The sequence below is a fragment of the Branchiostoma lanceolatum genome, chromosome 1 (genome assembly GCF_035083965.1).
Source record: "Branchiostoma lanceolatum isolate klBraLanc5 chromosome 1, klBraLanc5.hap2, whole genome shotgun sequence".
In the NCBI taxonomy this organism is placed as follows: Eukaryota; Metazoa; Chordata; class Leptocardii; order Amphioxiformes; family Branchiostomatidae; genus Branchiostoma; species Branchiostoma lanceolatum.
In genome coordinates this window covers 10,114,397-10,141,571 of record NC_089722.1, presented here as the reverse complement: position 1 = coordinate 10,141,571, position 27,175 = coordinate 10,114,397, and the positions used below count along the sequence as shown (strand labels likewise).

The following is a 27,175-nucleotide window of genomic DNA, read 5'->3' as shown; positions in this document are numbered from 1 at the left end:
GTTAGTTTGGCTTCTTTGGGAGTCAGATCAAGGTTGTCACATCTGTACATCCCTTCATCCCCCATATTGACCTCTCGTATTTGCAGATGATACTCTCCCGTTTGTGTGCGACCGACTAACTGCAAAGTACAATACGTCGTTTATGTATTTGTGACAGATACAGCATGCTAGCAGCATAATCTGATCCATATTCTACTTTCAAGTATAAAGCTTACTTGAAATCAAATAGAAAATTCTTAGCTACCTTGGTTAATAATTAAGTGTTGACAACATAAGACTATGACCTTGAAACGCTTGTAACCTTGTCTCACTCTACGGCCGACAGATATGGTCCCGGAAGGTCCAGACCAGGTAATTATATCCCCTGGCGACTGGCCACGAAAACTGCACTGGAGTGTTGTTGTATCGCCCACTAGAACAGCGGTTGGTACTGGAACTGCGTCATAGCTGGCACCCTTCGCTGCAAAAGAAGAAAAAGTGCCTTTAACTGAACTTCATGTCTAAGGAAACTAGGCAATGGAGATCCTAGTTTGGATCATTGAATTCGTATAAATATAGATAATATCTTTGCCTTAGAGATTTTCTCTTCGTAAATTCATTTACCTAGTACCTTGGTCGTTTCATTGATTTTTTAGTATAACCAACCTGACAATTTTCATGTTCATTGGTTTACTTTGATTGAACTGTGGTGACTACATACTTTCCACACCCCCCACACGTCTTCCAATGTAGCAGTAGAGGAATCCTAATTGCGTCCTTGAAAACAGGACCTCTCTAATCATGAAAGAAGTAGGCGGAATGGATATGGATACTGAAATGTTATGAATGTCACAATAAATGATAACCATAGCCCATCGGGATAATGCATCAAAATGCAGCATGATGGATCACCAGGAAGTAAATGTAAAAGCAGGTCAGTGACTTGTGCTAGATTTACTTTGTATGGACGCCTTACTTTATGCGGTCCGACTGCACTAAGTGCAACGAAAATTACATATACACTACATTTTCCAAACATACATGTAGTTGCCTTGTATGCATTGACATTACCGGTATCGATTATAGCAAAAACAATGAATGGGTGCTTGGATTGCGAGATTGACACAACTGACGGACCACAATGGCATCTCATGTACCTGCCCTCTATGTCAGACAGTAGGCCAATATTTATGGTCAAGTAGTTGGCGATCGCTGGAGGCCAATGTCCGAGACATCTCTCTTGGCAATCGCTCATCAATTACCTCCATACATATCTTCTACCGTTAGCAGCACGATGCAATACAACACGTTACTAAATACATTTGAAATAGGTGATAAATACTGTAAGTACAGTAAGTTGTTACCGTATCTATGATCAAAAACACGTACCTTGTGTATGAAGAGCGAATAAAACAGCCAAACAAAGAAGACGAACGTTCACACATGAGGGCATCTTGCTACGTCGAGATGCAGCAGATCTTCCTCTACTACAGCTTGTCGCTGCCATCACCATTACAGAGCGTGAAGACATAGGCTCTATGCGTAGGCAGGAAGCTTCCAATGGTACAAACAGGCTAGGAAATGTCACATCTGACAGTTCACCGACTGATTCAGTGTGTATCAGTGCGCACACACCCATAGACCCAGGCTCTTAATGAAAGCCTTCTACGGCCCTCGGGGAAAGCTGAACACATTAGTTCGGCTGGAAGATCTACGTAATGTGTTCCAATTACATTATGTCATCCATAATGCATAGCCTAAGTCAGTTAGTAAAGATTTGGTGCACAACTTCCAGGGATAATGATATCATGAACTTGCAGAAGGCTGCAAATTACCCTGCACTGGAAACAGAAATACTTGTCTAAAAATTATTTACCAAATTAACACTGATTTTGGTCAGATGCTGCGTTGGTAACCCATCTGAATACTACCAAATACCAAAAGCAACTCAAGGTTGCTTGTTTATGAACATTAACAACGTAAGGTTATAGTATAATTTGACTAATGCTATTTGACCGATGTTGTATGAAACACATGTTAAGCGTTTGCGTTTATTCCTTATCGAATGAGGTAATTTAGATGTTGTTTACGCGTACGGTTGATTGCAAAGGAAACCCTATTATCTGCTGGCAATGACGACACAAGCGATATTCACCATAATTGCAGGTAGCAGTGGAGGAACTGTTGTAACGATCCTGTCTCTAAACCCATTGGTTGTTTTTTTCTATATCTATATGTTAGGTTATCGAATAATCTTACATCCCTCTGAATATGAAAATTGCACCATTAACATCAAAGACGACGACAATGAAGCCAAGAAAGGCTCTGGTTAAAATTGCGACCTCTTTCACGCAATTTGACAATCTGGTAAACGCACCAATTCATTCAGGGATAATCTCAAGCATAGCACCCGTATCGACCTTGTTGAATGAAGCATGAGTACCCCCTATACTTCACCATTCTGATTAATAATGACAGGATGATAACAGGACTATTTACGGTACTATACTATTTGAAGTTTATTTTGTTCGCAAACATTACAGGGAGCCGTTAAAACATCGCTTATTGGGCAATACACGATTGCAGTTTATAACATTACTAGCAATATTAGGTCAATTAAAAGTACAAAAATCACGGCACCAATTATCTATACAGTACAGCACATGTTCATGTGATTGGTTTTATAATGATAAGAGACATGTTTTACACGATAAAGAGTAGGATTTACAACGTTACATGGAGATCACAATGGTCGACATGACGTAACATTTTATTTGACAAGTAAGACGTATCTTTTAAATGGTAAAAGTTTAACACTGTCATTTCATATAGAAAATTCCAACTATTTCTTATTCGGGCTACACGTGAAAGCCATCACCGTGCTTCAAACATGCATACTGATATATAATATATATATAATACAATACGTTTACAAGACAATTTGGCTGTTAGGCAGCTTCATTGGATAAAGCATGAACACAGTCATGTATTGAAGCAATGACACTAAAAATGACTTTAAAGTAGTACTTCCAACCATGTAGGTTTTTAATTACTATATATAATATGTGTCATGAAGATGACAGCAATGATTGATGGTCGGCTTTTCCTAGACTGATGTATATCTGAATATCTGATAACGTCTAGACAACGTCGCTCCGGATCCTCTTTCCTGGAAATAATCTAAGGTACATCATCATTTTAAGTCAAGAACCGTCTTTGTTGTTTCAGGAAAGTACAATGCATTTTTCTTGACACAGTTTTGGTTAAATGTGAGGTATTGATTTCAATGCAGGTGCATCATCGTGACTTCATTCTTGGTTTCATTATTATCAATTATTATTATCCCTTTTCCTCTAGATTAGGGTTACATACGATATTGAAAATGAAATGTATTGACCCGCCTGTCTGTTGGCAGATGGTGGCGCTGTTACACGGAGTAGGGAGGGACAGACGTAGAGTGGACCAACCCTGCAAGGAGAAAGAGAGACAAAATCAACAATGTATAGACTATCATCATGATTGAACAGCCAGTTTGAGTTACATGGTCCAGACGGATAGTATCTTAAACCTAAATTGTTTCCAAGTTAAGAATTACTTGAATATATAAAAAAAATAGATGTTTGACAGAAAACGTAAGATGCGTATATACCGGAATAGGAAAGCCCAACTGACTCCCATTTCTTCTCCATCCGTGGAGGAGGACGAGGTTTGAGAGTACCGTACATCTCCTGTAGCTCCTGTAGGTCCTCCACACCGGAGTCAATGGTGCCGGTTTTGTACACGTACTTCGGCATGGGAGGCATCGGGCGGGAGGTTGGGATCTCAATTGAGTCTGCCGCAAAACACAGCGACTTGAACAATTGAAATCTGAACACACATTAACCTTTTTTTTATCTATAAAGACGATAAAAGTTGTTTTTGTTTTTGACTGTGTGTATCTGCGAGTTCTGAAGACCTTTAGTTAAGAAACCACATGCTCTTTCTTGCCTGCGCAACATATGATTGTAGGAGCAAAGTATGAATGAGTTCTATCGCTACAATAAAATACAATTTCGTAGTATGTGTACTTTGAAAGTATAGATACGCTGCAAAGGTGAAGGTGATCACAGCCATACCATCTAAGTGAGACGTGCATATCCAGCCCTTTCTCTTGGCGATGATCACCAGAACTGCTGCCACTGTCACCACTGTTATTGCTCCAGCAGCGATGGAAGTGATGACGATGATATTGGGAATAGACTCTGTGTAGTAAACGGTACTATAGTTTACAATCATGTTTTGTCTGTAGAAACGAAGATGTTATAATAAGCAAATCATTTTTTTCAGTTTGGTCAGCGCAGCTGTCGTTACCTTTACGATGCTACTGATCGCGAGAAAATGGCGTCCTTTTCCTAGAAATTTATTCAGGAATAAAATGTCTATAGATGATAGTGATAATACTACTTTGGTAAGCAACAAAATTCTATTTGACAGGAAACGTCACCGTACCTTCGATGTCCAAGTGAATATTTCGCATGACAGATCCAAACATGTTAGTTGTCTTACAGACGTAGTCTCCACTATCCTTCACGGCAAGATCCGGTATGGTCAGGGTCGACGTCATTTTCTGGTTTCGTCTGGTTGTACCGATATGAGCAATGGTACTGTCTAATTCAGTTTCCATCCCGTACTTATTCCGCCAAATCCATTCCACATTAGATGGTAAAGGGTCAGCAGTCACCTCACAATCAAGCAGAACTGTTTCTCCAACACCTGCAGTTACCATCGCCGAGTTCTCTTGGCCATCCAGATATGGCTTTCCTGTCGAAGATCAGCAAGTAAACGTTAAAAGTTTTGAACATACATGTAGGACCATTGACACTTTGCTGTGTAAACTAGCATGCTCGTAAGATGTAACTTCAGCTAACTACAGAACTAACCTATGACATCGATGTGTACATCTTTAGTGCTCTGTGGGAATCCATTGCTTATAGCGACGCATTGATACGTTCCCTCGATGTCGTAGTGCACCCGGTGGAACCGGAGTGGGTTTTCCCAGTATAAGTTTGTATCCTTCCGCCACCACTTTACTCGCGGTGTAGGGTTCCCGTCCACCAAACATTCCCTGGTAAATTCATCATTGCCCTGCTGAATGGTAATCTTCTTCTCCATGGCGGGGTCAATCAAGGGTGGGTCTGTGAAATATGAAAACCAGAGTTGAATTCAAAGCAGAAGTATTGAACGTTTAGATGTTTATGGAGAATATATGGGTTTAATATGTGTCAAACAAGCGAGTCGTCATTCACATCTACGACGTTAGACGCAAGGTTTCAGAGTACCCCCAATCGGTAATAGTTATGTTTTATCTGTACAAAAGATGTTAAAGTATACTTATACGTACATAAAATATCCAAAGAGACAGTGTCCACAGCTATGGGAAGTACGCCATTGTCTGCTGTGCATTGGTAAATCCCTGTGTCTTGGCGAGATGCACTGGGAATTCGGAAAGTGCCCTTCCTGTGGCGCAAATAAGAGCTGTAATTTTCATGAAATCACAAAAGCACAAGGGTCGTTATACCTAGTGCATATATTATAACGTCTAACGACACGGTTCCAGCAGCAACATGAAGTATGACATTGTCTGCTGTATATAATAATGTAAATCTAATAATGTAAATCTCCGCGGCCTTACGAGATGCACCGAGAATTCAGAAAGTGTCCCTCCTGTAACGCAATGTAATGTAATATAAATCTATAACAATTCACGACAATAAAACACAGTCACACACACGCCCAATCGCTATACGTCTATTACAGTACAATCGCTATATGTCTCTACTATCCTTACCCGATATCGACATCAGGAACGGGACGACCATGCTTCGTCCAGGTAATTCTCGCAAAAGGATTGCTGTCAACCAGACAAGATAAAATTGCTGGTTCTCCTTCTTTGACCCGGACCGATGTGGTTGGAACAGATATACTTGGAGGGTCTGTAATCAAATATCTAATTATTGAAGGTTCAAAGACCGAATGCTATGATGATGATTATCATTAATGAAAGCCGGCTTACGTTTTTACGCTCACGAAAACCAATGATTTTTTTTACGAAAAAAACAGGGGTCAATGTGGTAGAAGCCAAGTATCATTTAACATGAAGTTACAATCAACTATTCATATTCCTGTTACAATCAGGTGGTAACTTACAGTTCACATGCAAAACCGTCCAGGATTCCTGAGCAGAAGTGATCTCAGTAAATGGTTGGCTGGCTCTGCAGGTCAGGTTCATACCGTTATCCCATTTGGTTAGACGTCTGAGAACGAGGTCAACTTCAGCTCGGCCTCTCCGCTGTTGCTGTCTCATGTATCGATCTGGAAGTGCCTCCGTCCCGTTGTACCAGGTAAGCTGAGGCGGTGGATTGCCTCCAGAAGAGATACAGCTTAATTTCAGCTGCTGCCCCGCCTGACCTGGTACTTCTGTACCTCTCAGTGTAGGCGGCTGTGGAACTGGAGCTGAAATGCGTTTTTTATAATCATTTTTTTCTTTTAGCCACTGTAAGAACTGATATATATCTAAAACGATCACATTTGATCATTAGGGAAACAAAAGCACGTACCAGATATTTAGATGTAATATGACTTGTGCAAAGTATTTCTTACCTATTACAGTCAATGTTGCTTTCTTCGGAGAAAGACCGAAGTTCTTGCACATGTAATCACCTCCATCTTCCAAGCGAACATCCCGAATGTGCAAATAAAACTCCCCTTTCTGCACGTCGCCGACAACCTGAGATGGCCATATAATTATCAAGCAACTGATAAAATGTGCTGGTGTACCATTATAGGTACAATCTGCAGAGTGAGTAGGCGTGAACATTTATCACAGTTTCATAATACAGTCATGCAAGGCATGATTATCAACGTGTACTCTGTGTTGTTACATGCTGTTTATAAAAGAAACATCAATAACATCAAACATGTCAAATAGAGCGTGACCTGATGACGTGGGTAACTTGGATCAACCCTCCGACCAGAAGTTATAGCTGCCATGTCAGGAGGTCCACTCCAAACAACAACATCCTCTGGCGACATATCATGGATACTGCAGCGAAGTGTAACCGAATGTCCCAGCAGAACAGCAGTGGACTCTGGAACTTCATTATAGCTGACACTCCAAGCTTCAATAAATATGTAGAAGGTATTGTTAGCACCGCATCATAAATTTGATTTCCTGTCAACACTTCATGCATGCAGAGACGTATTAATTTTGAAGCATGCAAAGATACTCATATCAACAGATATCTCGTGAGCGTCACTGTAAGAAAGAAATCTACCCTTTAACGCCATATTCATTTGAAAGAAAAAACGAAAGCATTTCAAAACCTGTCAGCACCGACTGTGATGGCTGTGCATTCTGATCAAATATCAATGACCATACTCAGCATCTTTACTGAAAATCGTAAAACATATGTTGCATAGCCTTGGACTTTCTTTGGTGAGCAGGAAGGGCTTCGCCGGGCCCGATAGAGTGTCATGAGAACTGGATCATTACGCTTGATATCCAACAACATGCACTCTAAAAGCAATATTTGCGCAGAGACGTTCACAGTCATTTGGAATAATATCCACCTGGGTTTTGGTCAAGGTCAAAACTAAAGCTAATATATCTCGATTCGGGGGCTCGTGACACTTATGGGTGATGTGACTTGGACTGAAAATAAGATATTGTCAGTGATTATTCACACATTGGCCAGGCATTTAGATTGACAATTTTTTTTTCTAAACGTTTAATCGCTAATGTGTGAATCGCTGCAACTATACGACTGTAGTTTAGACATATCATCGTCCATGGCTAGGAGGTGTCTGTTGCATTATCTTATTGATTAATGAGAACAATAATGTCAAAACTAAAGAGCGCATGATTGATAAGGCATCGCGGACAATTATTCTATCGTATAAATCTTGACCTCAGAGATGTCGGGAAATAATGTAAGTGATCTGATTGTAAAAATGCTTTCACGAATAGCCAGGACTGAATTCTTATGTACCAGGCACTGAAAAATCAAATATGTTGGAGATTTTGATGTCAGAAAGAAACAGTCAATATCCATACATACCATCGTATATTTTGAGAAAAAAAGCGTGTGTTCATAAACAACTCATTCACTGATTAAAAGCTCGCTGAAGTCATTTGGTGCACAGATACCTACATTCAATAGGCGTCTAAATGTAATCTCATGGCTTGCACGTCTTCAGACCTTAAAGGAATGCTAATGGTGTTATTGAAAACGTCTTGCTTGATTAAAGCAACATACAGGTTGATAGAGGAGCCAGTAGTGCTCGCAAAGGCATTAATAGATTGTTGTTAACATCAGACTCAATGGCGAAGATCGCGTAGTGTTGCCATGTATTCGGAAACTCTTATAATGGATTGGCCTGTAATTCAGATGATCAGAAACCTCCTTTAGTAGCTCACTGTCACATTTGCCTTACCCGAGTCTTTCTTGTGTGTGAGAGTGCTAAGAGAACGATTCAGCGTTTTCCTCCAATCCATTTTCCAAGCGAAATTATTACTGCCTGTAGCAACGAAGGACCGCAGAGACAGGGGATTTGGTAATGGAATTGGGTCATGGAACGATGTAGGCATCACTCTCTCGATTTACCCACTTCAGCCAGCCAATTATATATAAGTTCTCTCTCTATATATCTATATCATTAATATTGTCATTTGACAATATGTGGGAACAATTTACACATTTTCATGCGCGCTGTAGTCTATATATCTTACTCAAATTCAATTCAGCAATGGCAATTTAGTCTTTGATGAAGTGACTCCATGAATAGAATGTACAGCTTACCTATGACTGGGTCTAGTAAGGCTAAGCTCTACCAATCAATTGTAGAAACACAAAAACAGTGACATGGAAGCTTTACTTCTCACATATTGTTAGATGTGATTTTTAAATGCAGCACGTATGAGCTCTGAGACAGAGAATAAACTACATGTACTCTATTATCGGCGAATTCGGAGAAGGAAGGATTCAGATGCATCTTGAAACGACACGACGTAAAGTGAGTGGCGACGTAGTGCATATCAAACAAAATCATGACTATGGACGAATTTTTCAAATATCAATTTTCAATATTTTATATTGACAGAAATTTGCTTGAAGCAAACGTGGAAACATGTTCAAGAGGGTAGCATGGCGTCAATACCCTGCCCATCCAGCTCCGTACGATGGAAACATACAAGATCTCTTCATAACGAGTGACAGAAACAGTAAATATCAATACATACCTTGTGGAAGGAGGGTGCACATACCGACCACTGTTAGCATACAAACGTTTCTAAAAGTCAGCATATTCTCCATCCTACAGAAAGTAGATCGATGAAAGTATTCACCAGTTCCAGTGTTCTCACCTACTGTAGAAGACTACGCAGAAACGTGTTATCCTATTGAAGCGAATCAATACAGCTCTTCGTGAAATAAGACCATGCAGGGGTCTCGTCTAGCATTTCACAACCAGTTTCAGTGTGTATCCGTGCGCACACACCCATAGACCCAGGCCCTAAATGAATTTCTTCCACGGCCCTCGGGGTGAGCTGAACACATTTGTTCGGCTGGAAGATCCAAGTAATGTGTTCCAATTACATTATGTCATCCATAATGCATAGACTAAGTCAGTTAGTAAAGATTTGGTGCACAGCTTCAAGGAACAATGAGATTATGAACATGCAGAAGGCTGCAAATGTGTCCACATGGGGAATCGAAATACGCAGTATGTATATCTATCAAAGGCAAAAGAAATGTTTAGATGCTGGTATCGATAACTTGCCTGTTGATTACCAAACAATTATCTTGGTTTTGTTTTTTCATGACTATCAAAATTGGAAGATAATAATATTTGCTTTATAGCCCTCAACTAGAATAATACCATTTGTCTATAGGACGGAAGTATTTTGAACGATAGCGTTTACTCATATTTGGGTCATGTCCTTTTTAACTGATATTGTTTTCATGCATGGTCTTATTGAGGCGAATATCTTTACAGTTGCTGGTGGCGAGGACACAAGCGATCTGCACGAGAACTGCAGAGACAGTACAGAAGAAACAGTAGTAATCATGCGTATTTAACCAATCTGTAGATTGTTTATGCCTATCTCGTTCTCGATATAACTATTTTTTTTCATCTCAAAATATCACGGGTTATTACCAAGAAGACACACAGCATGTGGCTGTACAATATGTATTGGTTACAGCTACGATATCTGGCGACCAGCTGAGTGTTGCATCACCAAATATCCAAGGTATAATGCCCGGATAGACTTTGTTATATAAAGCATGGAATGCCTCCTCAGGCTACATATGATTGATCTTTGATGATTACAGAATGCTGATATGACTCTTTGTACAACTGTATGCATTGAAGTTTATTCTGTTTGCAAACATTTTATTTGTTAGAGATAGGTAATACATACATACAGTGTACTTGTAATGTTAGTATACATATACGGCATTAATCACCAAAACAGTGGCACATGTGATTATTATCAACATGGCGCCTCCATATGATTGGCAATTTACATCATATTGAGTAAGAATTATCTATCAAGTGTTCCGTCGGCTTGAACGTTACGTGGATATCAAATAGCACAGTAACTGCCCGACTTACGAATTGTTTAAATACAGTAGCACCTTTGATTACACACGATCACCTCACAATCACACCACTTGTCGAAGCCTAGATTACAAAGAACATGCAACTATCACAAATCTATAATTGTAGCATAACACAACTTTTCTCTTGACTTTACCGTACCATTACTACTGACTTGTAAACATGGAATACGACTACATTATGCATGAGAGAAAACGCCCCATCTTTTGTTCGGGCGACAAGGAAAAATCATCAACATGCTCGAGAAAATTACATGAATGACAAACGAAGCATTTAGCCGTCAAACAGCTTCATTCAAATATAAACAATGACCCCGAAAATGACTTGAAGTCCCTTTCAGGCAATACCTCAAACCGCACAGATCTAAATTATCCATGTATGTCATTAGGATGACAGCAATAATTGATGGTTGGGTTTTCTTAGACTGATGTATATCTGAATGTCTGGGAACGTCTAGACAACATCAAACCCTTTTCTTGGAAATAGTCTGGGGTGAATCATTACTTTCAGCCAAGTACCGTCTTCTTTGTTTCTCGTCTACTCAATTTTGATACATATCATCATATGATGTGTGTATTAAAGCAATGTATTGCCTGACATAACAAGTACAATGTTTTTTATCTTTTATCACAGTTCTATCTTTAACCTGCGGTACTGATTTTAACATATAAGCATCATCTTGATATCTGTTTTATGTCTGTGATAATCACTTTCTTATTTTTCCCTTTGATTATCTAAATGGCGAAGTTGTTTCCTGTCTGATGGCTGTTAGTGGTGCTAGTGTTACACGGAGTAGGGTGGAACAGACGTAGATTGGACTAACCCTGCAATGAGAAAGACAGACAAAATCAACAATGCATAGAATATAATGATAATTAAATATTTAGAACTGTGGAGACCATTAAAGCAAGATTGAGTTAGATGATCCAGACGAATTGTATCGTAAACCCAGTGTGTTAGTTTTGTTTGTTTCTTTGCATGAATGGTTCCAAGTTAAGAATTATTCGAAGACAGTAAAATAGATGTTCAACAGAAAGCGTAAGATATCTATATACCGGAATAGGAAAGCCCAATTGACTCCCATTTCTTCTCCATCCGTGGAGGAGGACGAGGTTTGAGAGTACCATACATATCCTGTAGCTCCTGTAGGTCCTCCACACCGGAGTCAATGGTGCCGGTCTTGTACACGTACTTTGGCACGGGAGGCATCGGGCGGGAGACTGGTAGCTCAATAGAGTCTACAAAGCACAGAGACTTGGTCAATTGAAATTTCAACACATAACGCTCCTATGAAGAGGATCAATGTTGATTCAGCTCTTTTGATTGTTACAGAAGTGCGATTCTTGCATACGTGTTACATGTTAAGCGTCTATTTTCATGTTTTTTTTCATCATATGCTCTCTTTCGTGGCTGCGAAGCAAATGATTGTAACAAACTTTTAAAATAGTCCACTTCATTCAAAACAATGCAATAGAAGTACTTTGAAAATACATACCATCTAAGTGGGACGTGCATATCCAGCCCTTTCTCTTGGCGATGATCACAAGAACTGCTGCCACTGTCACCACTAGTATCGCCCCGACAGCGATGGACGTGATGACGATAACATTGGGAATAGACTCTGTATAGAAAACGGAACTACAGTTTACAATGTTTTGTCTCTGAAAATGAAGATGTTATGATAACTAAATACAGAAAGTTATCATGCGGCAGTGTCGGTACCTTCACAAAGTCAATGTACTGTTTCGTGAGAACATGATGTAATTTTTTTTGAATTATTTACATCAGTTATGAATAAAATGTACAAACCGTGGGAAAGAATAGTATTACTATTTTGCTGACCAATATCAATGAAATGCTATTTGAAACGAAATGTCACCATACCTTCGATGTCCAAGTGAATATTTCGCATGACAGATCCAAACATGTTAGTTGCCTTACAGACATAGTCTCCACTATCCTTCACGACAACATCCGGTATGGTCAGGGTCGACGTCATTTTCTGGTTTCGTCTGGTTGTAACGATGCGAGCAGTGGTACTGTCTAATTCAGTTTCCATCCCGTACTTATTCCGCCAAATCCATTCCATATTAGATGGTAAAGGGTCAGCAGTCACCGCACAATCAATCCGAACTGTTTCTCCAGCAGCTGCAATTGTCATAGCCGAGTTGCCCTGTCCATCAAGATATGGCTTTCCTGTGCAATGTCATAATCATAAAAAAGTAAACGTTGAAAGTTTTTAACACATGGCTATTGACATTGACAATTGTGTAGGTTGACATTTGTGATGAGCAAAATGAGCATTGCATGATCGTAAGATCGAGTTAAATTGCCTTACAACACTAACCTATGACATCGATGTGCACGTCCTTTGTGCTCTGGGGGAATCCATTGTTTATAGCGACGCATTGATACGTTCCCTCGATGTCGTAGTGCACCCGGTGGAACCGGAGTGGGTTTTCCCAGTACAAGTTTGTATCCTTACGCCACCACTTAACCCGCGGTTCTGGATTACCGTCTGCTTGACATTCTAATGAGAAGTCATCATTGCCCTGCTGAATGGTAATCTTCCTCTCCATGGATTGGTCAATCCATGGTGGGTCTAGTATATAAAAAAACAGGGTGGAGGTACCGGTAATAGCAGAGTACTAAATGTATAGACGTTACGGCAAAGGTATGTAAGAAATATGTGTAAAGCAAGCCATTCGTAACCTAAGAGGTTACAATCTATTGAAAGAATAATATCCATATTCGGAAATAGGATTTCATTCCCACATTAATTTTGTAGATCGTTTCTTATACTTACATAGAACATCCAACGAGACAGTCTTCGCAGCAATAGGTAGTACGCCATTGTCTGCTGTACATTGGTAAATCCCTGCATCTTGGCGTGATGCACTGGGAATTCGAAAAGCACCCTTCCTGTTGTAAAAAAATTGGAAATGTAGATCTATATCAAATCATGACACACAAACTCAATTATCAACTCAATACAATCACTTTTTGTCTTTACTATTCTTACCCGATAGCTCCATCAGGAATGGGACGGCCTGATTTTGTCCAAGTTATGCTTGCAAAAGGATTGCTGTCAACCAGACAAGATAAAACTGCAGGATCCCCTTCTTTGACTCGGACCGATGTGGTTGGAACAGATATACTTGGTGGGTCTGAAATAAAATGAAAAGATTTTAATGTTGAAGGGTTATCAGGACGAGATGAAATGTAATGAGGATTATCATTAGCAGTCTTCTTCAGATCTAGATGTTTTACACTCAGAACAATATACTTATGTACGGATTCGTTTTTTAAACAAATGCTTTCAGGGACCTACATGGCAGAAATCGATGTGTGCTATTACAACGATGTTGTTGATGTCCACTATGTGTGTGTTTTTGTTATAGTCAGATGATGACTTACAATTCACCTGCAAAACCGTCCAGGAATCCTGAGCAGAAGTGATCTCTGGAAATGGTTGGCTGGCTCTGCAGGTCAGGTTCATACCGTTGTCCCATTTAGTTAGACGTCTGAGAACGAGGTCAACTTCAACTCGGTCTCCCCGCTGTTGCTGTCTCATGTACCGCTCTGGAAATACCACCGTCCCGTTGTACCAGGAAAGTTTAGGCGATGGATTACCTCCTGAAGAGGTACAGCTTAGCTCCAACTGCTGTCCCGCCTGACCTGGTACTTCTGCACCTCTCAGTATCGGAGGTCGAGGAACTGGAACTGAAATGTTTTGATGAAATGTCAACAACAAGGATTTGTGTCTGCATATATTCATTTATGCACTATGTTTTTAACATGTCTGATTTATCGTGTATAGATGTTCATAAATAATGCCGCCTTAAAGCCATGGTTATGTTGCTTCAGGGAAATACCCAGGGGACTGCATCAAGGATGAATTCATATCAATGATGCACACTAATGGGCAATAGTATCTCCACTACATGTAAAGAAGAAAAAGATGAATTCATTTGATAACATACAAAAATGCAGCAGAAATTGTAACTTAGCATTTCAAGATGAATTTCCTACCTATCACAGTCAATGCTGCCCTTCTAGGAGAAAGACCAAAGATGTTGCACTTGTAAGCTCCCCCATCTTTTAGTTGAACGTCCTGAATATGTAAATGAAACTCTCCTTTCTGCCTGTCTCCAACAACCTAACAGGATAACAGCGAACAAATAGTGAAGGTACGCATGCTAGTGTCTTTCAACAACACAGGAATTCAAGAGGTATATAAACTAGAACATGCAAGGTTTACAATTTGCACTGTGTTGTTACATTCTAACGGCTATAGAATGTCATTGCAAAGCACATCTTGACCTTGTGACGTGGATAGTTGGGATCAACCCTCCGACCAGAAGTTATGGCTGTCATGTCTGGTGGTCCGCTCCAAATAACAACATTCTCTAGCGACAATCCGCGGAAACTGCAGCGAAGCGTAGCCGTGTGTCCCAGAAGAGCAGCGGTGGGCACTGGTACCTCATTGAAGGTGACACCACAAGCTTTGACAAAAAGACAGAGTGTTGTTAGTGTCACATCATACATCTTATGTATAAAGTTCAGACATTCACGAACACAAAACACGTTCTTCCAATCAAAATAATGGGCATTTCCCAAATTCCCACACTAAACGTAATGGTTGTGAATTTTGCCCAAAAAGGGATAACAACAGGAAAACTTAAATTTGATTTGGTGGTCAGATTGTACGTTGGCGGGCCCATTAAAGTGAGCGCTGGATCATTAAGCTTAATATCTCAATGTATGCACTCCAAAAGCAATCTTTCTGCGGATACACCATCATCATTTGGAAAAAAAACATCAGCATATATTTTGTTCAAGGTTACAACTTAGACTAACGTAACCTTGGCTATCTATCTAGGCTCGTGACACTCATAGGCGAAGTGACTTGCACTGCGCTGAAAATGAAAAAAAATTGCTTTTTCTCAGTATGTTTCTTAGAATACTTGATGAGCTAAGCTTCTCGAATCGATCATTATCTCGAAAGGTTCAATCGATACTGTGCGACACTCTACAGCCGCACGACCGTATCTTTCAACTATCATCCTCCAGGTGGACAGGTAACTAGAGCAGCAATATCAATATAAAGTGCATATGAGTGATGATGCATTGAGAACAACGCTTCTGTCGTGTATATCTTGTCCTCAGAGAACTCAGACCAGAATGCTAATAGTGACATAGTGGTGCAATATGCTTTCTAAAAAACACACGGCTGAATCCTTATGGACCGGGCACAAAAAAATCAAAGATGAAAGAGATTGTCCTGTCAGAAAGAAACAGTCAATATCCAAGCATACCATAGTATCATGTGCAAATATAGTACGGAAATAATCGTTGTCCATTGCTAATCATTCGCTGATTGAAACCTCGCTGAAGTTATTTGGTTAACAGATATAATCCTTTGATACAGACATTCACTAGGCGTCTAGTCTAGCAACCTCCTGGCTTGCACGTCTTCAGGCCTTAAAGGAATACTAATGGTGTTATTGAAAACGTCTTGCTTGATTAAAGCAACATACAGATGGATTGAGGAGCCAGTAGCGCTCACAGTGGCATTGATAGATTATTGTTAACATCAGACTCAATGGCAAAGATCGCGTACTGTTGCCATGTATTCGGAAACTCTTATAATGGATTGGCCTGTGATTCAAATGATCAGATAGCTCCTTTGGTAGCTCACTGTGACATTTGCCTTACCCAAGTCTTTCTTGTGCTCAGTGAACGATTCAGCGTTTGCCTCAAATCAATCTTCAAGGCGAAATTATTATTGCCGGAAGCAACGAAGGACCTCTGAGACAGAATATTTGGCAATAGAATTGGGTCATGGAACGATGCAGGCATCACTCTCTTGATTTACCCACTTCAGCCCGTCGACTATTTATATGATCTTCTAGAAGCTATATGATCATCAATCTGGTAGTTTGACAATATGTGGGAACAGTTTGTTCATACGTACTGAAGTCTATATATCTTACTCAAATTCAATTCGGCAGTGCCAATTTAGTATTTGATGAAGTGACTCCATGAATAGAATGTACAAGCTACCGATGGCTGGGTCTAGTAAGGCTAAGCTCTACCAATCAATTGTACCAAAAAACAGCAGAGGGAAGCTTTACTTTTTATATATTATCAAATATGATTTTTACATGCTTTATGGACTCTGAGACAGAGAATATTCTATACTGCCTCATTCAAATTAGGCGAAGGAAGGATTTAGATAAACGGTGACGTAATGCATCTTGAATACAGTACGTAAAGTGAATTGCAACGTACGTAGTTCATATTAAAAAACATGACTGGACGAATTTTTCAAATATCATTTTCTATGTTTTTAAATGACTTAAATGTGTTTGGAGCAAGGGTAGAAACATGTTTAAGAGGATAAAACGACGTTAATATCCTGTATAAATGGCGCCGTACGTGAAATATACAGATCCGTTCATAACGAGTGAGAGAAATAGTGAATATCAAAAATATCAATACATACCTTGTGGAAGGAGGGTGTATATACCAACCACTGCAAGAACATTTCCAAAAGTCATCATATTCTTCATCCTACAAACAGTAGCTCGTCGACTAATCTCACGAAGTATTCACAAGGTCCAGTGTTGTCGTATATTGTAGAAGACTATGCGGAGATATGTTATCCTCTTGAAGTGAATCAATACAGCTCCTCGTGAAATAAGACCATGCAAGAGTCTCGTCTGGCATTTCACTGACTGATTCAGTGTGTATCAGTGCGCACACACCCATAGACCCAGGCCCTTAATGAAAGCCTTCTACGGCCCTCGGGACAAGCTGAACACATTAGTTCGGCTGGAAGATCCAAGTAATGTGTTCCAATTACATTACCATATATGTCATCCATAATGCATAGCCTAAGTCAGTTAGTAAAGATTTGGTGCACAACATCCAGTAACAATCAGATCATGAACTTGCAGAAGGCTGCATATGTGTCAGAGATAGTTATTTTATCCAAAAAGGCAGGCGATTAATGTTGCATACTATTAGATACATGATATCATCGATAACCTTCCGCACTATATCCAGAAAACAAAGGTTTAGGCAATGGGCGGAAAAAGAAACATATGTTTGATTGTGGTACATTTGGCTGGTTACTTATACCAATTATCTATTTTTTACTTACGAAAGCTATAAGTTGATTCTAATGAAGCAAGTAAGTGTGGAATGTATCATTGATGTATCTAAAATCGATGTACATTGTATTGAGTTAAAAGAGTTGCGACCTCTTGCGACCATCTGATTACTGCATCAATATTAATCTTTGACGAGGACACAACATCAGGATACAGGGTATGGCTTTGGCAAATACCTCTCGTATGCATTGCATGAGTGCACAAAATCATCCTGATCTTACATTATATTACGGTTGCAATGATAGTTTTGGAACAGTACCCGGCGATCAATCGTCTTAGCTTATTTCTTTTACATATGTATATCCAATATTGTTTTGAAAACATAGATATTACATGTCCATCATCTGCTACCAGTATTGATTTAAATGGTATGTGGCCCCACGTTCATCTATTCATATTACACTATACGTAGCTAATAATAGTATCCAAACAGAACAGTGATCTATCAATGTTTGTAACCTAATCTGAAATCACATATCTACATTTTATACTGACCATACACAGATACTCTCAATGCTCCAATACCGTACAAGGACAGCTTGCATTATACGTACGTGTAGACCTTACATATATATTGCGCACGTTGTGTTAAAGTCACTAGTATTTCACACCTAGCACCCTATTCTACAGATCAAACTGCGGATAACTGACGTCATTATCATTCTTTCAGGTGAGCTCCCCGGACTTCTTTTCCTATCCACGTGTTTGGTCAGCAGATCAGAGTAGTCAACACTTGTGTTTCACGGTTGTACGTGTACAGATGTAGGATGTAAAGTTTTTGCCAATTTGGCATGTTTAAGGTATAATCAACAGCCATAACCTTGAAAATATACATCTACAGACATGCATAACAGTTTTACTGACAAGTACATACTTAGGATAACGACCCAAGGTAAATACAAACCATTCTAAGAGGTAAAATCACGTTATGTACATTTTTGTAGATGCTGACGACGACAGGGACATGTTTGTACCAAAGTTTCACCTCGACTTTTCTTAAAGGAAAGTGGTGTAATAATGTTTTCTACTAGAACATCCATGTCTGTTCATATGGAAGTAACTACCCTCTTCATCTTTCGGGTGCAGCTGCAGTGACGAGGAGTAAACTTCCGTACTACTGCTCCCCATCAGAGTAAGGTGGCAGGGACGTAGAGTGGACTAGTCCTGCATTGTGTTTGGGAAGATATCAAACAAGAAAGGTGTGTGGCTGAGCAGCAAAGGAATGTTTAAGAAAATGGTTGAGCATAAGAAGATTAAAGTATTGTCTAAAAAGTGCGATCATTCGAAAATGTTAAATTAGTATATATTTACCCGAGTAGGAAAGTCCAACTGACTCCCATTTCTTCTCCATCCGTGGAGGAGGGCGAGGTTTGAGAGTACCGTACATCTCCTGTAACTCCTGTAGGTCCTCCACACCGGAGTCAATGGTGCCGGTCTTGTACACGTACTTAGGTACGGGAGGCATCGGGCGGGTGGCTGACAGTTCAAACGATTCTAAAAAAAGTGGCTTTTGTCAGACTAGAATAAACATTTTTTTAGCATAACCACAAATTACCCTACTTTGTATTACTGGCTAGCTTTTTAAGCCTCTGTTAGTTTTTTTGCAATTACAACATAATTTTATAGCAATACTTTTATAATCGCTGCAGATAAGCGTAATACAAAAGCATACCGTCTAGGTGGGACTTGCATGTCCAGCCCTTTTTCTTGGTGATAAATAGGATAACCATAGCGACTGATGCCAGTAGAACCACTCCAGCGGTAATAGACGTTATGAGCACAAGCTTCGGAACGGATTCTGTCGAGCAGATGCGAAAGGGTTAATGTCATATTGACCATATTGCCTCAATCATGATTGAAATGTCTAACAAACGTTATTTACTGCAATGTAAGTATTGTATACGTAAGATATAGCTCTAAGGGGATATGTCTAGTAAATGTACCTTTGATCTCTAATGCCATATTTCGCTTGGCAGACCCGAACATGTTTGTTGTCTCGCAGATGTAGCTTCCACCATCCTTAACAGCCACATTTGGTATGGTAAGTGATGATGTCATTTCTTGATTTCTTCTGGTTGTGACGATACGGACATCAGCAATGTCTAGCTCTGTCTCCAGACCATAGTTGTTTCGAAATATCCATGCGACACGAGATGGCAAAGGGTCAGCTGTAACAGTACAACCAAGCCGCACTGTTTCTCCGATATCGGCTGATATCATCGTCGTGTCGCCTTCTCCTTCCATATATGGTTTTCCTAAGGGAAGATCCTAACCATTAAATACCTCCCATACACAGCAACAAATAGATATCTGGTATACTTTGTAAAGTTCAGCGCTACAAATAATTTTTCCTTCTGTTTTTGGTGTTGATTTGCTATTTTGATGCTTCATTTTAGGGCTAGCTTACTTGTATAAATAATGATAAGGAACCAACCAACGACATCGATGAAAATGTCCTTTATCTCCTGAGGGAATCCATCACTTGTTGCCACGCACTGATACGTCCCCTCAACGTCGTAGCGCACCCGGTGGAACCGGAGTGGGTTTTCCCAGTACAACTTTGTATTCTTCCGCCGCCACGTTACTTTTGGTTTTGGGTTTCCCTCCACGAGACAGTTCAGAGAGAAGTCATCGTCATCTTGCAGGGCGGTAACCTTGTCGTCCATAGAGGGGTTGATCAACGGTGGGTCTGTTTGGAACGAAGTATGGAGGATAAGTGTTAATTGTGATCCTATTAGTAATTTTATCATCTCGTTTCAGCTAATTTTCATACAACAACTCGACTTCCAAGTAAACGGAACCAACGTATTGATATTGTACCAGACATATTACACTTGTCAGTAGACACGTAATAGAACAATAAACTGACAATCTACAGACAGCTTTACTCAAACTGCGAACTGCTTTAATCGGTGGTTCTGGTGATGAAGAAAATGGAATGATATCTGAAAACATATGTGTGAAAAAAGTAAATGCTTCATACGTACAGAGAACCTCCAAAGTCACAGTCCCCACACCTGATGGGGGTACGCCGTTTTCCGCCGTGCATTTGTAAGTCCCTGCATCTTGACGAGAAGTGCTGGGGATTCGGAATGTCCTCTGCCTGTGGAACAAGGTTAGGATGCAATTAACCATATAATTTGATATCGTTTTCTTAATTACAGCACCAATAGAAATGTTTTCAATCACTAAAGGAAAAGCAACGGCTTTGTTGTCTGAAGCCATTACCCAATGTTGCCATTAAGTAAGGTAGGGTGGCCAGGTCTTGTCCAGCTGACAGTTGCAGGAGGATTGCTGTCTACCAGACAGGTCAGGTCTGATGAGTGCCCCTCTATGACACGAACCGATGAAATTGGCACGGTAACGCTGGGAGGATCTATGGAGGAAAAGGAATATATCAAAAGATGCTATCATAGAGCGTTAAGAAATGTATCAATGCAGTACGTGCTTTTGATATCAAACCGGAGCAATGTCCTTCCTTCACAGGATAAACTTTAACATGCGACTTACACTGCACTCGCAAAACTGCCCATGATTCTTGAGCAGACGTGATCTCCGGAAAAGGTTGGCTGGCTTTGCAGGTCAGGTTCATACCGTTATCCCATTTGGTTAGACGCCGGAGGATGAGGTCAAGCTCTACTTGACTTTCACGCTCTTCAAACTTCACATGCTGCTGAGTAAAGGCTTCCGTCCCGTTGTACCAGGTAAGTTGAGGTAGCGGATTGCCTCCTGAAGAGGTACAGCTCAGCTCCAGGTGCTGCCCCGCCTTGCCTGGTACTTCTGCACCTATCAGCGCAGGGGGCTTGTGCACTGGAACTATAATGAAATTCATTTTATTGACCCTTTTAGAAATATTCTATGAAAAACAATTCATCAATTGACATTATCGCCATCTACAGTACTACCACATACAATATTTCTTACCTACTACACTTAACTTAGCTTCTTTAGGCTCAAGACCGAAGATGTTACAAGTGTAAGCGCCTTCATCCTCTAGGTGAGCATCCTGGATTCGTAAATGGAACTCTCCTTTCTCCACGTCACCAACAACCTGAAAGATTCATAGGTATTGAGCCAATATGTACAGGCTTTCTTAAATGGATGTGTTTCTAAATCAACGTATACGTAAGAATCAGTAAGATTTCTCGACTTCTCATTGATCCCTTTTAACCGCACGATAGAACAATAGATATACATCATGTCTTATTACGTTATACCGATAGAATATTTGACTACAGAATGACCTGGTAACGTGGGTATGTTGGGTCCACTCTTCGGCCAGAGGTGATGACTTTTATGCCAGGTAACCTAGCCCAATTAACGACATCGTCTTGTGACATGTCACGGAAGCTGCAGTGCAGGGTGGCTGTGTGGCCCAGTAGAACTGCGGTTGGCAATGGAACTGCATCATAGCTGACACCACCAGCTGTAAGAATATGTTGTTGTTAGCTTGCAAAATATGATTTGCACATTGTAATAAGTGAAGGCTACTTCAAGGCTAATAAACATGTAGCAACGATACCAATTACATGATTAAACACACCAATACAAATGTACATTTCAGTGATACGTGGAAAGAAGACCAATTAGATAACATATGCAATATCTATAGCCCCTTTAGAGTGTCATGGCCACATAATCTTTGTCGTGTATGCCATTGTAATACTTTGAAAGCATTCAGTACTTGTACACTGTAAAAGACATAATAATTTGCAGCAGCTACTGTATCTATCTAGCTCAAGGTCAAAGCGGACAATAATGCAGCTTTGGCTACTAGAGAGGCTTGATGCTAGCAGATGGTGTGTCTGCTTCAATAAATATCAAATAGGCTATCTACCGACAGATGTTCGCTGAATGCAGAATATATGAAAAGTCATTTGAAGAGACCCACATAAAAACTGAAACCATGGTTTAAATCCCAATCATTTGAAATGTAGCGAATATATAGTGAGTAACAACAGTTCTTTATCTCCAACCACATATTTGCAAGGCTCTTTTGGATATGTGGCTGTGAATAAAGGACTTTGTTATTCAGTCATTTAGTTACTTCAGTTGTAGCGACTGCATTGTGTCAACAGGTAGGTTGTCATTTCTACAATGGACATGATTGATGATGCTTTTGGGGGCACGTTTCTACCGTGTAAATCACATCCTCAGAGATTGGTGGGCACGGTTCCTGTAGTGACCTGTGGTTTGATATACTTTTATGAGTACCCGTAGGTAGATTTAAACGGAATACGTAATAAGAAGCTGAAGATTATACTAAGCCGGAAAGGAGTGGCTATTAAGCCAACAAGAAAACGTTCATATCAATATACAGCTAGTTAAGCCCGTTCCTGGAGACGTAACTGGACTTAACAAGTTGACTTGATAAACCTCGCTCCAGAGCTTTAGCGTCTTCACACCTAAAAGGAATACTAATGGCGTTATTGAGAACGAACAGTCCTGTTTGATTATAGCAACAGTAAGGTCAATTGCAGACCGGCAGCGCGTGTAGATGAGCTGATGCATTGTTATAAGTGGCAGACTCAATGATTATGATCGCGCAGTCTTACTATAGATCTTATTATGGATCGGTCTGTAATGCAGGTGATAACAGAGGTCCCGTAATACCTCTTAGCAACATTTGTATTGACCGGGTCAGTTTCATGTTCACTGAACTGTTGCATGTTCTCGTCACGCCAATTTTCTTCGTGAATGTATCATTGCCAACGGGAAAGGTAAGACTACGTTGACTAGGACGAGGTGGTAGAATTAGGTCATACACGATACACCATTTCTTATGTCATATAAGCTTTGAATAAATGACCATAAAGTGTATCCACAAAATACTGTAACGCTTTTCAGGCTGTAGTCACTAGGTCATGTTCATTTTTAGCAGTGGCAGTTTTATTCTTTGTGAATCATACGCTCCTGCTATTGATTTAACCGTAAGTGATGTATTTTTTCAGCGCTCATAGAAGAACTATGCCTGCTTTACATAAATAAGGCATGCATCATTCTGTATTTCAATTTGCCTTGGGCATGTAATAATGTAGGTATTAAAGCAATATTTGACACATTTGTAGTGTAGATGGCGTGCAATAGTATCAAATACTGATAAACGGGTTAAGTTAATGAATAATCAAATATATGATGAGAAGGATAACTTTGCTTGAAAGTGGTTAACTGGTATGAAGTCCCAAAAATATCACCATTACGAGGCATTGATTATCAACGTTATCATAATCAATGATAATATACCATGATAAGAGACAACGTATAATAATTAACCTCGCATGTAATTATACGACATTGTTTTGGTAATACAAAATCAGGATGCATCAGTAACATCAGCAAGCACGTACTTGTTGTGAACAGGCCGTATTCTACATTCTTTTCTTCTCAAGCTCAGAATAGAACTAAGTTTCCCGTCTTTTTCACAGACAAACATACACACAATTAGGGTAGTGAGCTCGCCGTCACGATTTGACCCTACCAGTGACCGTGAAGGTCAAGCCATGATTATTCTTACAAGGGACAGGAATGAAGGGTCAAAGGGTAAAAGGGGGTGGAATAATTAGCGTCAGGGCAGGGGTCATACTATCTGTCTGATCAGTCGAAGGGAAACGTGAATTCTCCATGACTTGATGTACTTCATTTAGATCTAGTTATCACAAAGACGCAACGAGTCTGATAACAGAGATATATCAAAAGATCTAGAACTCCAACACAGCAGGCTGCTAGAAAACAAACGACGTCCTGCTGAATTTACATAATGGAATCCATGTCTTGACCAAGCTAAACTGCTGTTCCATTAAAAAAGAAGATGCAGACGAGATATCGATATGAGAACTACGCCTTACCTACATTTACTGATACCCCGTACAGACAAAATTGTGGTATAGCTGGTATCAAGATGTCGCAACCAGTAATGGAAATATTGATTAGCAGCACTTACCTTGAGGAAGAAGAGTAAATAACCCAGCTACAGTAAGCATGTAGACGTTCCTACGAGGAAGCATCTTGTTTATTCTACGCCCAGCAGCTTTGTGGCAAACCGGCGAGACAAGCCAGGCTTAGTCTAGATAAGACAACAGCCGTAAAGACCATATAGGGGAAACTAGATCGTCTCTAGGCGCATCAATATGGCATTTCTAGGGGCCGGGCACAAAGGCATGAAAGCGTCTCGTCTGGCATTTCACTGACTGACTCAGTGTGTATCAGTGCGCACACACCCATAGACCCAGGTCGGCCCTTAATGAAAGTCTTCCACGGCCCTCGGGAAAAGCTGAACACATTAGTTCGGCTGGAAGATCCACGTAATGTGTTCCAATTACATTATGTCATCCATAATGCATAGCCTAAGTCAGTTAGTAAAGATTTGGTGCACAACTTCCAGGATCAATGAGATCATGAAGTTGCAGAAGGCTACATATCTGTCAGAGAGGAAAATCTAAAATCTTACCCAGAAAGGAAGACGATTAATGTTGCTAAGATACATGAAATTATCGATAACCTGTCATAGGCTTTTGCCCTTTTTAGGAGAATAACGATTACTACAGGTTCTTGGTTTATGGGCAGAATATGAGATTCATTTCTTTTGCAAAACATTACATCTATGTTTCGTAGTCATTGACATAGAAGAAAAATGCTTTGACGTTAACAATCAGTCATGTTTTTTGAAATTGATTTGTGCATGGCTTGTACCGTCACACACCATGCCTGTCACGTTTTATGCTTTCCCAGGCACAGAACGTGACACAGCCCGACCGTCACAGACTCTGCCCGGAAGTGCTGTCAATCACTGTGACTGAAGGGGCAGTGATGCCCGCGTTTCCATATAAGGCAGCGTGTTTTTGTTTACCGCAGTCCCCCAACCCCCCCGTCATCTTTGTTTTTTGGGGCGCTGAGGTAAGGAGGAACAGCGTAATTCTCGCTCTGTAAAATAATTGAATAAGTTAGACCTAGAATTGAAGTTGCACAAAAAGACAGTGTCTATAACAGATGCTAAAAAAAGAAAAATTTGTAAGACTAAATATAGTCTATCCAGGGAAACCAGATCTAGACTAGGATCGGGCCACTTGCCGATTACTTCGACGTCCCGAGGCAGTCAGCTCGCCCGATCTAAATCAACGCTACGGGAAGTTGTAGCCCCGGGCACTGTCCAGGCACGGTTCGTGACAGTGCCGGAGTGTCACAAACTGTGCTTTTGCCCCAGGCACGGTTTGTGACACTCAGGCACTGTCACAATCCGTGCCTGGGCACAGTTTGTGACAGTGCCCGAGTGTCACAAACCGTGCCTGGGGCAAAAGCACGGTTTGTGACACTCCGGCACTGTCACGAACCGTGCCTCAGGACACAGTCGTGAATGGCAGGGTTCGGGACGGATTTCTGTTGTAGAAATTCGTGATGAGACGTCCGTCTGTTTGTGCCACATCAACTCTAAGTCCAAATCATCCAAGACAAGCGCGAAATGTATTTCACTGAGCGAGAATTTCGCTGATTCTTTCTCATCCCAGCGCCCCGAAAAAAACAAAGATGGCGGGCTGCAGGGAAAAAAACGCGTTGGGCAGACTTCTCCCCCTCAAAACACTAAGCTCCGCCCAAAAGCACAGTATGGGATAAGACCCCCTGTGTGTCACGAACTGTGCTCGGTTGGGCACCATTCGTGACGGTGTCCGAGTGTCACAAACCGTGCTTTTGTCCCAGGCATGGTTTGTGACACGCGGGCACTGTCACAAACCGTGCCTAGGCACCAAACGTGACAAAGCACCAAACGTGACGCAACATGGCTACAGCTGAATTGTCAATATTGAAAGGTTTGCTGTCAGTGAGGACACGCGCGATTACAACTTGTACTGCAGCAAATGTTATGCAGTCAATGTAGTACAGCATGATGTAGAGATCTTTGAAGGCATTATTGTCTCAACTTTGTACACATAAAAGCTGTAAATATCTGGAGGGTCTCTCTAGAATAAGTATTTTCGTTATTTGCTATGTCTGCGTGCATGAATATGCTCATGTTGCTCCGTCAAATTACACTCACAGTAATATCATGTAAATCTTAAATTGGAATTTGAACAGTACCTGGACACCAACAAGACAATTGCACAGTGAAAATCGCCGTATATAATTGGCTTTATTTCTTTTACATATACATTAAGTTTTAACATGATAACAAATTTCAATCATATACTACATGTATCAACATGAGAACACATGTCACGTGATCCCAGATTAGTTTGTACATCTACGTTGTATGATGAACAACTATGAAAACAGCGCAATGGCCCATTGATGCCTGTTACATTAACTTGTAATTACCAAAGGACACATCTTTAACATTTATATAGGACATACACTGATTCTCTCAATAC

The 27,175-nt window shown here is 40.4% G+C and overlaps 2 protein-coding genes and 3 long non-coding RNA genes across 5 annotated transcripts; all 5 read right to left on the bottom strand.

Moving 5' to 3' along the window:
- Positions 1 to 1,533, bottom strand: LOC136427817 (uncharacterized). Its single transcript, XR_010754519.1, has 3 exons — positions 1,369 to 1,533; positions 285 to 460; positions 1 to 119 (listed from the first exon to the last, which is right to left on the bottom strand). It is a non-coding gene; the product is annotated as an uncharacterized lncRNA (long non-coding RNA).
- A 950-nt stretch (positions 1,534 to 2,483) lies between these two features.
- On the bottom strand, positions 2,484 to 4,782 carry LOC136427810 (immunoglobulin superfamily member 10-like). Its single transcript, XM_066416987.1, has 4 exons — positions 4,468 to 4,782; positions 4,095 to 4,220; positions 3,629 to 3,811; positions 2,484 to 3,447 (listed from the first exon to the last, which is right to left on the bottom strand). Exons 1-4 carry the CDS (start codon positions 4,742 to 4,744, stop codon positions 3,407 to 3,409), a joined length of 627 nt encoding a protein of 208 aa, XP_066273084.1. The 5' UTR covers positions 4,745 to 4,782; the 3' UTR covers positions 2,484 to 3,406.
- A 1,842-nt stretch (positions 4,783 to 6,624) lies between these two features.
- LOC136427994 (uncharacterized) lies at positions 6,625 to 9,401 on the bottom strand. The gene is made up of 3 exons (XR_010754553.1): positions 9,257 to 9,401; positions 6,955 to 7,136; positions 6,625 to 6,745 (listed from the first exon to the last, which is right to left on the bottom strand). It is a non-coding gene; the product is annotated as an uncharacterized lncRNA (long non-coding RNA).
- A 2,627-nt stretch (positions 9,402 to 12,028) lies between these two features.
- LOC136428571 (kin of IRRE-like protein 1) lies at positions 12,029 to 13,543 on the bottom strand. Its single transcript, XM_066418227.1, has 5 exons — positions 13,445 to 13,543; positions 12,986 to 13,240; positions 12,523 to 12,834; positions 12,134 to 12,259; positions 12,029 to 12,048 (listed from the first exon to the last, which is right to left on the bottom strand). The coding sequence occupies exons 2-5, from the start codon at positions 13,215 to 13,217 to the stop codon at positions 12,029 to 12,031; spliced, it is 690 nt and encodes a 229-aa protein (XP_066274324.1). The 5' UTR covers positions 13,218 to 13,240; positions 13,445 to 13,543.
- A 6,712-nt stretch (positions 13,544 to 20,255) lies between these two features.
- Positions 20,256 to 21,154, bottom strand: LOC136427803 (uncharacterized). Its single transcript, XR_010754517.1, has 3 exons — positions 21,045 to 21,154; positions 20,804 to 20,919; positions 20,256 to 20,505 (listed from the first exon to the last, which is right to left on the bottom strand). It is a non-coding gene; the product is annotated as an uncharacterized lncRNA (long non-coding RNA).
- Between the last annotated feature and the right edge of the window lie 6,021 nt (positions 21,155 to 27,175).